At 57.4% G+C, this 15,006-nt stretch overlaps 1 protein-coding gene across 1 annotated transcript; it reads left to right on the top strand.

Annotated features, from left to right (window-relative positions):
- The first annotated feature begins 6,909 nt into the window (after positions 1-6,909).
- Positions 6,910-9,819, top strand: MAFB (MAF bZIP transcription factor B). Its single transcript, XM_013053312.2, has one exon. It carries the CDS (start codon positions 6,911-6,913, stop codon positions 7,880-7,882), a length of 972 nt encoding a protein of 323 aa, XP_012908766.2. The 5' UTR covers position 6,910; the 3' UTR covers positions 7,883-9,819.
- Positions 9,820-15,006: the final 5,187 nt, after the last annotated feature.

Genomic DNA, 15,006 nt, shown 5'->3' with positions numbered 1-15,006 from the left:
AAAGGAACTGTTTGTTGCAGGATTGTTTGCAACTGTGAAATATCAGAAATAGCTTAAATGTCCCTAAATACAAGACTGGGTTAAAAAAAAAAACACTATAGAGCATTTGTTGGACGAATTGCCACGCATTAGTTAAAAAGAAAGAAGATCTCTGTGTATTGACGCTGAAGTTGCTGAGTAAAAATAAAAAGCAAGCTGTGGCTCTAGACAGAGATGTTAAAACTACATTGTTGCATTTTTTACTATGAGAAAGTAGGTTTGTATGTCTTGTAGAATTCATTTTGAAAAGACAAAAGGTAAGAAAGAGACTGAGTGGCCACAGCAGCTCCTAGATGAAATGAGCTTGGGCTCAGGCACAGCTAAGCAGGCTTTTCTCTCCATCAGCCCAGGCGGTGGGTCCCAGCAGTGGGACGGTGCTACTTCCTGTACCCAGAAGCTTGTTCTCCAAGCTGTGATGAACATGTAGTGGGAAGCTAGACCCCTGAGGCTCTGAAGAACTTCCAGATAAAGGAAGAGAGAAGAGGGGAGGCCAGGAGGATGGAGTCACTCAGGTCATTCAGATGTCCTCTGAGTTGGTCCTTGGTCTGAGGAGGAAGTAGTAAGGACTGGTTCAGGAATGATGGTTAATCGGGGAGAGGAGAGGGCCAGAGGGGATGCAGGAAAGGCCTGAGGGTTCTGAGATGTCATACCGCAAGGGAGCCCTCCCGTATGACTTCAATGTGTGGGATTTCCCTAGAGTGCCTGGGACCTTGCTTTGGCTCTTAGACTCTTCTCCCCACTCTATTCCCAGGTAGGTCCCTCTAAAGCCTGGGAAGAGCCACAGATGACTTGTTCTAGGCAGTGAGATGGCTTGTGCAAAGGCCCTGTGGAAGAACATTGCTTGAGCCATGAAAGAACTTGCCGTGGAAGAAGGCAGTGTGCTTGATGCGGTGTGAAGGGAATGCAATAAGAAATGAGGTAGGAGATGTTCGCAGGAGCAGGTCACTCGGGGGATGAAGGCCATGCTAAGAATTTTGGTTCTTTGTCCAAGTATTGAAAGAATTTGTAGTAAGCTGGTGGGCAGGGGATGAAGGTAGAGTGATCAGATTCATACAACCTGAAAACTGATTTCATGACCCTGTGGACAAGAAGAAAGTCTGAGGCAAGGCCTCTGTAGTCATCTAAGTGAAAACTGAAGGTAAAGGCAATGGATGGAGAACCTGAGATCCTGAGGTGGAGGAATGGATGGATAGGTGATGGTTGGGCTGTGGGAGGTGAAGGCCTCAGCCTTGAGGAGCAATGATGAGGTTTCAGAATCTTTAATGCTGGCCCTGGGGCCCTGGGCAGGTAGTGGGGGGAAGGGAGCTCTGAGTGGTAGTGAACTTCTCACCAGCATCAAGTCCTCTCTCTCTCTCTCTCTCTCGATACTTAAGGGATGGATGAATAGGGGCTGAAGTTCAAACAGCCTGAAGGTCAAACTCAGACTAGAGAGAGGCAGAAGAAAGGGTCAAGGACAAGGTTAGAGGTCAGGCTGAGGCCAAGGGTAAAGGACCAGGTAAGAAGACTCTGCAAAATGTCTCTCCTTTGGCTTGCATCCTGCCTTGATTTGTCTCCTACCCTGACCCTCCAACTCCACAAAGTCAGGGAAACCAAGAAGCCCAAGGATGCTAGACTGCCTAGAAGGCATATTCATGTCTGTGCTTCTCTTTGAGCCCTCAGCAGAGGCCTGGTACTGACCAGAGGCTCTCTGCTGGGACCAGAACAGAACCACTGAGTCTGTGGAGAGTTGGAAATCCTGACCCAGAGAGCAGATGGGGCACTGTGCTGACGCCTGGGTCCCCAGCATGCACCTAGTCCCGAAAGAGACCACAGGCTTCATAGGATTCAGAGTCCTGGACTCAGGGCCAGAAGCTCCAGCTCATTGCTGTTGGCTATCCCAATAAATCACTTTACCTCTCAGAGATTCCTTTGCGTAAGTGAGGCGAATCCTGTCCCCCTGCAAGTGCAGTAGTGAGGACAGAACAGGGTGATCAAACTTAGGACATTGCTGTATGTCTGTACTCACCTGCCCACCTGCCTGTCTACACATCTCTGCAAAGTAAGGATAACAAGAGTTGCCACCTTGTGGAGTTGTGAGAATTGAAGAGAAAATGGAAGGAAAAGGGCTTTGCAAGTCCCCATACAAATGGGAGTGAATATTACGATCAAATCCCCCATCTCTGTTGGGGGCAGTACTGCCCAGTGGGTATCTAACACAGAGCTGTTCACTAGGAATAAAATGTAAGCCATATCTGTAATTTTAAAACTTCTAGTATCTCTGTTAAAACAAAATAAAAAAGAAGCAGGTGAACAAGTTTTAATATTAAATTCTCATTCCCAAGTGCGTGTGTGTGGGGTGGGGGTTAAGGGTGTCTCTGGTTTCCAGGAGAGGGAGTGGGGAAAGGGCTTGGCAGAGTGGGGTAACTCTGACTCCCTCCTGAGGAACACTGAGTCCTTTGGGTGTTCAAGTCCACCAGGAACCAGAAGCCCAAGAAGACCTTTCTGGAAGGACTGGGTTGGAATCTGATGGGCATTGCGTGGAGACAGGGGACAGTGGCAATGACAGCTGCCTTTGGGGAAAAGGAGGAGGAAGAAAAGTCTTCTTCCTTTTTTTGGAAGCCCTGGGCTTTGGGAAGCTCAGGGGGAGGGAGAAAAACAGAATGTCCTTCCACTGGGCCTAGGAGGAGACAGAGAACTCAGGGCTCCTTGGAGGAGACAGGTGATCCGACTTCTGGGTGATGCGGAGCAGAAGGCTAGCTCCTCCCTGGCAGAGCTCATCCTCAGATGGTTGGGAACACTGGCCTCTTTAGAAACCCGGGATAATACATCCCACCCAGCGCTGGCTTAGGCCAGGAGCTTCTGGCTCTTCGATTCCAAGCACAGCATTTGCCCTGCATCCGCACTCAACACACACACACACACACACACACACACACACAGCCACCTCCAACACGCCTCCTGCTGCACTCAGGCACGCACAGAGAAGCAGACTCGTTCTCCAAACACCTGCAGTCCTCAGGAAACCACGGGTGTACGGTGCATCTTGGGCTTGTGCGGGGCTGCGGGTGGCCGGGAGCGCCGCACTGGGCTGGGGGCTCACGGACGAGCGCGCCGCGGGGCCGCTCTGGGGTTAGCGGGTGGGTTGAAAGGCAGCCGGCGGGATCCGCGCAGCGAACCTGGAACCTGGCAGCTGGCCGTGGGTAGTGCTCCCTTGAGGATTAACTTCTTCGTGCGCCCGCATCCCGAAAGCCCCAAGGTTCCGCGGTGCACAACCTCCTCGCTCATCAAAAGGAGCTGAAGAATTCCAAGGTGGTGCGCCCAGGACGCATCGCCTCTGGCCCAACTTGGTGTAGGTTAGGGAGAGGAGGTCGCGTATGCGTGAAAACTTCAGAGTGGAGTTTTGGGAGCAAGAGACGACAAACCTCTGTAGAGGGCTCTGGCCGTCAACCGCAATCCTAGGCTCCCATTCGAAAGGGGCTTGGCGCTCCGCGCACTACCCTTGTGTCTTCAGCCTCTTTCCCTTTGCTTCTCCTCGTCTGCCCACTTCCACCATCCCTCCTCCTTCCCCTACCCGCCAGCTCGTTTTTTTAGGCAAGGAGTGCACCTCCAGGAACTGCCGGAGACCCACTGACCGGAAGCCCCGCACGCTGATCCCCAGAGCCCCAGGAGCAGAGAGGCGGCAGCAGCGGCGGCTGCTGTAGGGAGTAGGAGACTTTAGGGTTTGGGGCGAGGAGACACCGCAGCAGAGCGCAGCAGGAGCCGGTGTGGGGGAGGCTAGGCCGAGAAGTGCGGTCCGCTGCTTTGCAGTGGCCTTCCCTTGGGAGCAACCCGCGTGCCTCATTGACTCACCCAGTTCCAACATTTTTTGGAGGTGGTTGGGGGTGGGATGGGAGAAGAGGGACTGGCTAGGCTGGGAGAGTAGCAAAAAACCGGGTTTGGGGGGAAGGTGGACCTAGAGATGGACGGAGATAATGCAATCTGAGTCCAGGGAACGGGACTGACCACAACCGACGCGGAGGCACAGGGACAAAGAGGAGCGCGCCTGCCCAGACAAAGCCCGAGTTCTCGAGACCCTGAGACGGCGGGGGCGGGGGGCGCCCCAGGAGAGGGGGACGTTTGTAACCTCAGAGCCGGGCGGAAGGAACCCCTAGGACCGAGATAGGCTTTCTGTCCCTGACAGCGAAGGTCAAGCGGACCCGCGGGGCACACTGGCCCGGAGGCCTCTCCGTGCACGCTTAAGTCCACAGCATTAAGTGTGACCTCTGAGCTATCGGGTGTCTTTACCGCCTCGAAGGAGGGAGCCGCCGGCTGGGGGTCAGTGCTTTTGTCCGGCCCTGGCCGCTTCAGCCCGGAGCACGGACCCCAGACGCCCTCGAAACCTCCCTGCGCTGAGCCCGCGGTGCGAGTGTGCTCTCGCCACCGTCTGCGAACACGACCCCGGCAGGGAGGGTGCTTGTCCGAACTTCCAGCCTTCGGGCAGGGGCAGGGCAGCGGCTGGGCCCAGAACCTGCCGGGAGACCGCCGAATGGTTTCTGCGGAGAGCACGCTCCTCGCAAGGGGTTGAAGACGGGTTCTTCCGACATTACAGCTACTGATCCAAACCTCTCAATCTAAGTTTTAGTTAAAATATATTCATTTTATTAAAGATGGGCGGCTCAAGACCACACCCCACTCCTGCTCCACCGAGGGCGCAAAAGAAAAGAGTTTTCCGATTAGCCAGAGGCAAATTATTTTACCTTCTAAAACTAAAATACTATTTTACCTTTTAATACATATGTATATATATATATTTATATATATGTATATCTAGCTGTCTCCGCACTGCTGTAGCCCACCTGACCCCTGCGCGCGGCGTCAGTCGTGCTGGTTCTGCACAGGCAGCGGCCGGGACACACTCACCCAGTGCACGCTTCTCCTGCCTTTCTCCGCGCGCCCAAAGCCGAAGAGCAGAAGGGGACGTGGGAGGCGGGTCGGGTCTCCGGGTACAGCGAATTTGCGATTTTTCCAGTTTCTGCCCCCCGGCCGGGGTCTCAGGAAGAGACTCTTATTTCGGGCCATCCTGAACCCGAGTGAGGAGGGTGTGCAGCGCCACAGCCCTGCCTGGATGCCTAGTGCGATGTGCTGTGGGTTCCCCGTCTGCGCTCGGGGGAGGTTTCTCATCGGACAGCCCTGGGCCCCCTCGCTGTGGCGTTTCCGCGCTCAGCCATGGGCCTAGCTCGGTCCAGGACCGTCCGGCGCAGGGAGCTGCCCAGGGGCATCCCAGTCTCCCTCCCCGCGCTTCCCCCCAATCCGCGCCGAGCCGGGGCTCGGAGTTTCACGCGCCGTGATCAGCGCCGAACTCACAGCTGAGTCCCAGGACGGGACCCGAGGACCTGTGCGTGGCTCTAGGGGAACCTGTTCTGGGCCGCGGGGCAAACACAGCCTCGGTTCTGGGCTGGCTTGGATTGGACCAGCTAGAAGATCGAGCTGGGTCCCAGGCGTCGCTCAAGCCTTCCGGCCGAGGGCCGGGCCGTGCGGCGCGCCTTTGCGCACAGTGGCCACTTGGGGTCGCACTTTATGCCTGTTTGAGACGCGCGGCCCGTGGACGCCGAGATCTGCTAAATCGTTACAAAACGTTCAAACAAAAACAGGGTCGGTTCCCCAGCAGCCGAGAGCCACCCGGAGCACCGTCCTAATCTGGCCTCAGCCCCAAGCCTTGGGAGCTCAGGGTTCCGTGCGTCTGGCTGGGGAATGGAATCCAGAGCCTTTCAGCCCATTCTCCACCCGCTCCCTTCATCCTGTGCTTTTGTGGATGGGGTGCGCGCGGGGAGCGGCTGGGCAAGGGGAGTCCAGTCTCCGAACTCGGCCACCGCACCCGCCTGGAGGGGACCGGCCCCTGCTTGGCCTGAGGAGGGTCCCCTGAGACTAGGAGTTGGATTTGAACACAACTCTTGGAGCAGCAAACCCACCCCCAACGCACAAACACGCGCAGACCTGCAGAAACACAGGCAGGCGCGGCACACACTCCTCCGGCCCGCAGCGGCGCGGCCCACGGAGCGTCTCCCACTGCGCGGGGGACGCTGGGGAACAAAGGGCCCGAGAGGTGTCGTCCCGCCGCTCCTTCTGAGCCTCCTTGGGGGTGACACGGGCTGGGGGTGGGGGAGCGAAGGGTAAAGAGCCAGGAGAGCTCGCTGAGGGGTGGAAGGGGCGGCCCGGCCTAGGTGGGGGGGGGGCGCGCGCCCCGAAGGCGAGCGGGCGGGGCCCGGGGCTCAGGGGGAGGGTGTGGGGGGGGCTGGGCCCGGGACCGCCGTCCCACTGGGCTCCAGCCCTCCGCCAGGCCTCCCCGGCTCTCCGCCGGCTCGGGCCGCCAGTCAGCTGACGCGGGGGGCGGAGGAGCTGTCAGGCGCGCCCCGCCCTGCGCCGCCGGGCCGCAGGGGCCGAGCAGCCATTGGCCAGCGCGCTGGGCCGCCCGGGCCCCCGCGCCCCGGTGACATCAGGAAGGCGATAAAAGGCAGCGGCGGCGCCGGATCCAGCACAGCTGCACCGCCGGGCTGCGAGCGGCTGCGATCGGGAGAGCCCAAGAGCAGGAGAGCTAGAGAGCGAGCGGCGGGCGCTTGCCCGGCGCCTCCCCTCCGCCCGGCCGCGCGCCCCGCTCGCCTCTCCACCCCTCCCGACTCGGCCCGGCCCCGGCGCGGCCACAGCCCCGAGCTCTGGGGAGGCGCGGGCAGCCTCGGGACTCTCCGGCGCGCCGCCGCGTCCCCAGACAAAGGCTTGGCCGGCGGCCCCGGCCCGCTGCGCCCTCGGCTCCCCGCCTCCCGGGCTCGCCGCTCATCGCCCCCGCTCTCGGCTCGGCGCGCCCCGGCCGGCCGCAAAGTTTCCCGGGCGGCAGCGGCGGCTGCGCCTCGCGTCAGCGATGGCCGCGGAGCTGAGCATGGGGCCCGAGCTGCCCACCAGCCCGCTGGCCATGGAGTACGTCAACGACTTCGACCTGCTCAAGTTCGACGTGAAGAAGGAGCCGCTGGGGCGCGCGGAGCGCCCGGGCCGGCCCTGCACGCGCCTGCAGCCAGCCGGCTCGGTGTCATCCACACCGCTCAGCACGCCGTGTAGCTCGGTGCCCTCGTCGCCCAGCTTCAGCCCCACCGAGCAGAAGACTCACCTCGAGGACCTGTACTGGATGGCGAGCAACTACCAGCAGATGAACCCGGAGGCGCTCAACCTGACACCCGAGGACGCGGTGGAGGCGCTCATCGGCTCGCACCCAGTGCCCCAGCCGTTGCAGAGCTTCGATGGCTTCCGCGGCGCGCATCACCACCACCACCACCACCACCCACACCCGCACCACGCATACCCGGGAGCCGGCGTGCCCCACGACGAGCTGGGTCCGCACGCGCACCCGCACCATCACCACCATCACCAAGCGTCGCCGCCGCCGTCCAGCGCAGCCAGCCCAGCTCAGCAGCTGCCCACCAGCCACCCTGGGCCCGGGCCGCACGCGGCCGCCGCGGCGACGGCAGCTGGCGGTAGCGGCAGCGTGGAGGACCGCTTCTCCGACGACCAGCTCGTGTCCATGTCGGTGCGCGAGCTGAACCGCCACCTGCGGGGCTTCACCAAGGACGAGGTGATCCGCCTGAAGCAGAAGCGGCGGACCCTGAAGAACCGGGGCTACGCCCAGTCGTGCAGGTATAAACGCGTCCAGCAGAAACACCACCTGGAGAACGAGAAGACGCAGCTCATTCAGCAGGTGGAGCAGCTTAAGCAGGAGGTGTCCCGGCTGGCCCGCGAAAGAGACGCCTACAAGGTCAAGTGCGAGAAACTCGCCAACTCCGGCTTCAGGGAGGCGGGCTCCACCAGCGACAGCCCCTCCTCTCCCGAGTTCTTTCTGTGAGTCGTGGCCGGTCCCGGCCCCCGCCCTTGCCCCGGCCCGGACTCCCAGCCCCGTGTCCCCAGACCCGGACTCCCCCGGATCCTGTCCCTGCCACGGCCCCAGCCTTGACCTGTTTGACTTGAGGGAGAGGGAGGAAGGGCGCGCGGGACGCGGGCGACGGGAGTGCGCGCGGGCAGGCAGGGGACCTTGGCCAAGGCGAGAGCGGCGCGCGCCAGCGCCGCCTCTTAGACTCGAGCAGAGCCAGAGCCAGACGAGGGGGTGGGAAGTCCCGGAGCAACTTTTCTCCAGGCTGGAGGGAGGCAAGGCATAGTCCCGAGGAGTTGCCAAGGCCGTCTGGAGACTCCTGGCTTTCTGAACTTTGCGCGTTAAGCCGGGGCCGCTGCCTCGCAGCCCGGAGCGCAGTCCAACCCAGGAAAAGAGCAGCGAGGAGAGGAGAGGAGAGGGACCCTGGCGTCCCGGCAGGCGCGAGGCGAGGCTGAGCGAAGGAAGGAAGGAAGGACAGAAGGACCTGTCCGTCCAGGGTCCGGAGAACACTGGCTCTCAGCCCAGAGACGCGGGCCTCAGTTAGGACGTTCTGCGCGCAATTCTCATCAATTTTATTGCCTGCTCGATTATATAGAAAAAATACGAAAATCTGCATTAAAAATATTAATCCTGCATGCTGGACATGTATGGTAATAATTTCTATTTTGTACCATTTTCTTGTTTAACTTTAGCATGTTGTTGATCATGGATCATAACCCCCTTGTTTCTTTGAGTGAGAAGGGATGGCAGTGCAGAGACTCCAGCAGCTGCTTGCCGGGGTTCAGTCCCGGCTGTCGGCTTGTAAATACCCGCCCCGCCAAACCGCTTAGAGAACGTGGCAGCAAGCTGAGTGTCTTCGTTTGGGTTTATTATTATGGCATTATTTTTTGTAAGTAAATAAAAAAAAGTTCTGGGCATTTTGCATCAGAAAACAACTTTGTCTTGGGGCACCCTTGGAAGTTGCATGTTTTCTCCCCTTTCCTGTCTCCATTTGGTCCTCTTGTCCCTTCCGCTTCAGTTTTCAATTTTGTTAGTGTTGAGAGAAAGAGGACTGGGGTCGCAACTCCTGAGTACCAGGGCAGGGCAGCTGTCCACTTCTGCACCCCACAGCAGCAGGACTGTCTTCGCTCCCACCTGGTCTTTTGACTAAATTGACACCCTTCATTAGCAAGGAAAGGAAAATAGATAATATTTGCTTTTTAATGCCACCGGAATCACCCCAGGGTCCCTTCAAAAGCCTCCAGGCCCTTGCTAATTGCTGTGGCAGCGGAGCTTTTAGGGCGAGTGGGCTTGGCCAGCCCGGACACTGCCCAAGGGGTGACCTAAACTTGTGTTGAACCAACCGCCACACTCAGAAAGTACCAGAAACCCAGACATTGGCAAGTAATTTTGCAACTTTCAAGCGCGTCCTTTAGACCAACACATTATGTGTTTTTTTTTTTTCCCCTGCTTTTGAGACAGCAGGTGAATTATTGGTGGTGTCCCCCCCCAGCCCCCTTCAGTTGTATAGTAGCTATAGGGAAAATCTGGGTGTTTTTCTTATTACCTTTTTTTTTTCCTGCAGGTCAGTAAAAGGATTTAAGTTGCACTGACAAAAATACCAAAATGAAAGCGTATTTTTTAGTTCCCATTTGAAATTGCTGGCGCTGCTGGCCAGATGCATTTTTGAGTTTGTATTAGTTGATAAATTAACAGTAATAACAAGATTGTATGAACCGCATGGTGCTTGCAGTTTTAAATATTGTGGATATTTGTCCTGCATCAGAAACGAGCTTCGGTTTTTACGGATTCAACTGTGTTGAAATCAAATTTGCTGCAACAGAAATTTGTTTTTATTTCATGTAAAATAAGGGATCAATTTCAAACCCTGCTTATGATATGAAAATATTAAAACCTAGTCTATTGTAGTTTTATTCAGACTGGTTTCTGTTTTTTGGTTATTAAAATGGTTTCCTATTTTGCTTATTAAAACCATGGAAATGGTGTTTATTTGGATGAGTCTGCGTTCGCCTGACTTTGACTTTCTTCTCTTGCCTTTTTAAGAGTCGCATCAATCTGGGGACATTCTTACCCCCCTTCCCAACCCATGGAGAAACAGACCATGTCTGGGCAAATCTCTCCCTTGCTTGTGTGTATGGACGTGAGGCTCAAATATGTTTCTGCTTCTCACTCTAGGTAGAGATCTCATTCGGATCTGGTTTGTGAGCTGAGAGGCACACACTTTTGGGGGGCATTCAGGCTTGGGGATCAGGACTAGCCTGCTAGCCTGATGGCTCTGTGGTAGAGATTGGCCGATCCCTGGAAGCTGGAGCTTCCTGATGGGGAAGTGAGGTCTTTTCGGCAATCAGACTCAGTTGGTCCTGTCACTCTGGCCCTTCTGTTGCCAACTTTCTCCTGCCCGGTGCATCTTCCTGCCCAGAGCGAGAGTGCCTGCTTGCACTGAGTGGAGGCCTTTGCCCCCTTTCCCAGGGCTTGCAGAAGCAAATGGAATCCAGCACCAGGTCTTGGGGCAGAAGACCCTTCAGACTGGAAGCGCTTCCTTGTGGACCTGTGTGTTGCGGGTGGTGTGTTCTGGGCACACATGGAACCTTCAGACCCACAGAAGGGCACTGAGTGGCTGGACCAGGATTTCAGTGACTTTCCAAATTGGGGGCCAGACAGGGTTTGGGGCATTATTCTGGTACAGTGACTCTGCCTGTAGACTGGGAGCTGGGCCAAGCTCCTTTCCTTTTCCATACTCTTAGAAGAGTCAAGATCTCCCACCTAGGTACCCCCAACTGCCCCCTCAGCCTTCTTGGAATCCTGTCTAGAATTCAGAGTTGGCTTCATTTCTGAGGGTCAGGGTGAGATCCACCCACTCCCATCTCTCCCAAATCCAGAAAGGTCCTCAGTTCCTTTGGCGATGGCTGGGTCCAAGGGGCTTCTGATCTCCTCAGGCCCAATATCTGCAGTCCCAGAGACTCCAGCCTTGGGGTTCCAGCCCTGGGGTTCTCTGGCCCAGCGTTCCTAACTTGGAACTTCGGGACCTGAATGGGACGGTGTAAGGAACTCAGGCTGCAGAGCCCCAGCTCAGAGCTAGAGCCAGGAAGAGCGGGGGAGAAGGAAGCAAAGGCTAAAACTAGCAGGGAGTAGCTCTTGGCCCAGGATCGCTGGAATCCTGGGGGTGATGGTCAGGGTCTGGTAAAGACAGACCAGGGAAAAATCCCAAATGTAAGGATGCAAATATTACCCACAGTGATTTACATTTAATGGTGCTTAGGTGTTATTTAGTAGAAATCAGAGGTTCTAGCTCGAATTAAATTCCAAGGCCCAGTTCATTTCCCTCACCCAGAGAGGTACCTGGCACGGAAGACTCTGGCTGTGATCAGGGAGGAGGATGGTGGCTGAGTCTGGCTCTACCCGAGTGTGTACGGATGACGAAGCAAGAGGCTGTGACTAGGTGGGTAGTTGTGTGTACAAGTGCACACACACAAACTTGATAAGAGCACATACACAAGTACAAGGGTATCCCCTGTGGAGCGAAAGAGATCTCTCTCCACCAGGCTGAGCACTGGAAGGGGCCCCTATGCACGGATCCAGAGACCAGGAGGGATCACCTTGATTCCTTGTCGTGGAGGTTTGACAACCCTTGGAATAACACCAAGCGGCATCTCCCACCTCTGGAGTCACCTGGACTCTGCTTGAACAGCTTCTGGGCTGGGGAGGGTTGAAAACTTCAAGGCACTGGTTTTCCTTCTCCAGATGCCAGAAACACAGACACCAGCCCAGTGACGACCAGCGTCTAGGATGACGCCGTGGGTCGGCCTTTTCAGAGTGACCCATTACATCTCTGAGAAGGTGACCACCCCGCCACAAAGTCCTACTGACACACTGACACCGAGATACACAGACACCCACCCACACCCGGCACCCACACCGGTGTCCTGGCAGGTGCCCCGTGTCCCAGCATGAACCCACTATCTGAGCGCCCGTGGGCGCCGGACACTCGCGGGCTTGAGCCGGGTAGAGCCGGCAGCGCAGCGGAGGAGGCCGAGACCTTGAGAGACTCCGGGGCAGAGCAGCCCCGGCCACATCTCAGCCCGCAGCCCGCGGTCTCGACCCGCCGCCACGGCGCAGAGCGGGCGCCCGCGCGCTCAGGAAGAATAGCTAACTGGGTCCAGAGACCGTGCGGCCGTTGGCAGCCCCGCGGCTCCCGGCAGTCCCCGGGCTCCTGTTCGATTCCCACCGCTCCCCGCGGCTCGCGGGCCCCTTGCTATCCTCCGCGACCCCGGGGGCAAAATCCTCCCAGCGCCTGGAGTCTTCCACGCCCGCACCGGGGCCACGCAGCCAGCCTGGCGCCTGCACCGGAGGACGCATACCGAGTCAGACACACAGACCCCGCGACGCACGACGGGGGCACACACGGGCCCTGGGAAGGTCGCTCGCTCCAGGCTGAGCGGCCCGGGTCAGGTCCTGGGGCGGCCCGGGTCAGGTCCCGGCCGGAGCGAACTGCCTAACACGCCCCGGGCCCTGGGACCCCGGTCGGCCCGGTGTGCGGAAGACTGTGCCCACGGGATCGGTCGCCGCCACCGTCCGCGGGGGGTCGGGGATGGCGCTCAGCGCGGCATCCCGGGAGCCCGAGGTTCCGACCCGCGCGGCAGGGGTGGAGGCATCGGTCCTGCTCCGCGGCCTCCCGCGACCTTAATCTTTACCATTTCCCTTTCCTTCAGCCCTTCCTAGGTAAACTCTTCACTTCGGAAAACTTTCTCCCTACGTTTTCCCTCCCAGTCCCTTCTGTTTTTCCTCCGGGCGCAGCCTGGTGAGGAAGGGCTCCGGCTGCGGACTCGGAGGTGTCCGGTAAGTGCGAGGAGGCGCCGGGGCCGGGAGATGAGGTCTGGCGGCCCCGAGCCTCCGCGCAGCTCCGGCTCGAGCCAGCGGCTCTGGGCTCTTGCCCTGACCGCTCCGACTCCCCAGCTTTCCCTTCCAGCCGACCCGCCGGCAGCAGGACTGGTGGGGACCGACCTCCAGCAGCGTCCCCGCTGGCGCTGACTGGAGAGCAGGCCAACCTGGCTGTCTGGGAGCCAGGAGCTAGGCAAGCTGGGGCCCGGGCCTTAGACCCAGACCCCTCTTTTGGTCACAGCCGGGCTTCCTTCGGTCCAGGGTCTCTGCACATTTTTGTGGCAGGATCAACCCAGGTCCCTGTCCGAGGCGCCCCACCTCCATCCCACGCACAAGCTTAACTGTCCTCTCTGGCTCAGAGTGGGAGCTGCCAGAACCCAGCAGTGTATGGTCATTTGGCTTTTTCTGTGACTAGAACTACAGCTTCTGCCAGGCCAGGCAGCCCCCACCCCAACACACACTCCCTCAGCCACCCACCCCTCCCCCTCAAGTTCTTTCTCCATGGGCCCAGGGGAAATGGCTGGGTTTAGAGATTCCAGTGGGTCCCTTACTTGCTTACGGATGCAAACCCTGCTTCTGAGCCCCTGCTTTCAGAAAGGAAAGCCCAGAACCAGCCTCTTGCGTAATGCTTCCCTATACAGCCAGCTACCTGAGGGCCCAGCCTTTCCTCCCAGAGATAGTGGTGTTTGGATTTGTTATGTAAGGAGGGGAGGATTAGAGGTTTACTCTGCCCCTCCTCCCCCCACCAAAATAAAAGTCTGCAAAGGGGTTCCTTTTGCAGACCGCATCCTTTCCATCAGCAGCCCTCCTAAAAGGAGGCAGTCTGGTTAGAAGAGCTGCTCCCTAGCTTGGGCCCAGCAGAGTACCCTCCAGAGACAAGCCAGCTTGCAGTGCAGGGAGAGTCCCCGGTCCAGGCTGGACCCATGGGGGTGGGAGAAGCCCTCCTAAGGCTACCCGAGCTGGGCCTACCTGGCTCTGGGGACTAGCTTGCCACTGGGGAAGGCCATTGCTGCTGCCTCTGCTGCTGTTGGAGTTTCGTCCTTTCTGCAGTTTCTGTTCCTGAGAGCAGGCTTCCAGGCCATGGAGAGCCCCCCTTTCAGCTGGGGAGCACACATTCCTGGGCCTTGCACGCCCACCTGCCTCATGTTCTACTGGTTTTTTCCATGCATCTTCCTCATATCTGAATGCCTTTCCCCATTGTGCTACACATATTATCTTAAAAGATGCGTTTAGATAAGAGAATCAGAGCTAACTGTTCTCACTTGCGAGAAATTAAATGTCGGAGAGAGGTTGCAGCTCCAATTTGGAAAACCGCTTAAATTATTAATAAGGGTTTGCTCCAAAGCAAAATTCCACGTTAGCTGCCCTTCTGCATTCTTTGCATGTGAGGTTGTTTTCCTGTAAGATAGCAGCTGCTTGTTAAACATTCCTTTTTATTTGTATCAAAAGGGGATGCTGTCCTCAGGCTGGTAGAGCAGCCACGGAGTCGATGAGAGAAGACCAGATAGTTTCTGGAAGAAGCCAGGTTCAATGTGAGAAGGGGGCAGAAAGCCACAAATTCAGTGTCGCCGTGCTTTCTTTTATAGAGCTCTGTGCATTTTACTAGGGTTTGTACTTCTTCCAGTAGATAGATGAGAGTGGGAAGCCTAGAGGGTGCTCATTTCTGAGCTGGAGAGAGTGAGGCAGGAATGGAACCTGGCTTGTGATGCCCCCATCAGGAATCAGGAGCTCACTTTCAAGTCCCTCTCTTTCTTCTGATGTCACTTTCACTACCTTGACCCTGCAAGGGTCCCCTGCACCTGTTTCCCGGGTGAGGTCCTGGGCCAGGACTGGTCTGGGCATTTAGCTCTGCTTTTCCTGAGTGGGTAGCAAAGCGCTGTACTTCCCAATGCATAGGCTTGGCCTCTGCCTTCCTTTGTGTCCTGGGAGCCGGAGCCTGGTACACCTGTCCCTTTCCTCCGACAAGGGGCATCAGGTCACAGGACACAACAGGTGTGGCCAAATCATGAGGTTCGTCTTGTTATGGCATTTCACTTAGCTCTCTGAAGTGTGGGTGGCTGTTGTCCGTGAAGATCAGACATGGGTAAGTAGGCCCAGTGTCACCCAGTGAAGGACCTGAAGCTCGAGTCCCCACCTATGTGATACCAAAATTTGTATTTTTGCCATCAAACCCCATAAGTTCACAATCTCTTCTCTGAAACAACCTGGGAGCAAGGGGGTAG

Source organism: Mustela putorius, unplaced genomic scaffold (assembly GCF_011764305.1).
Source record: "Mustela putorius furo isolate JIRA1106 unplaced genomic scaffold, ASM1176430v1.1 tig00000743_pilon_pilon_pilon, whole genome shotgun sequence".
NCBI lineage: Eukaryota > Metazoa > Chordata > Mammalia > Carnivora > Mustelidae > Mustela > Mustela putorius.
The sequence above is the reverse complement of the archived record's forward strand: the minus strand, read 5'-3'. Positions and strand labels throughout refer to the sequence as shown.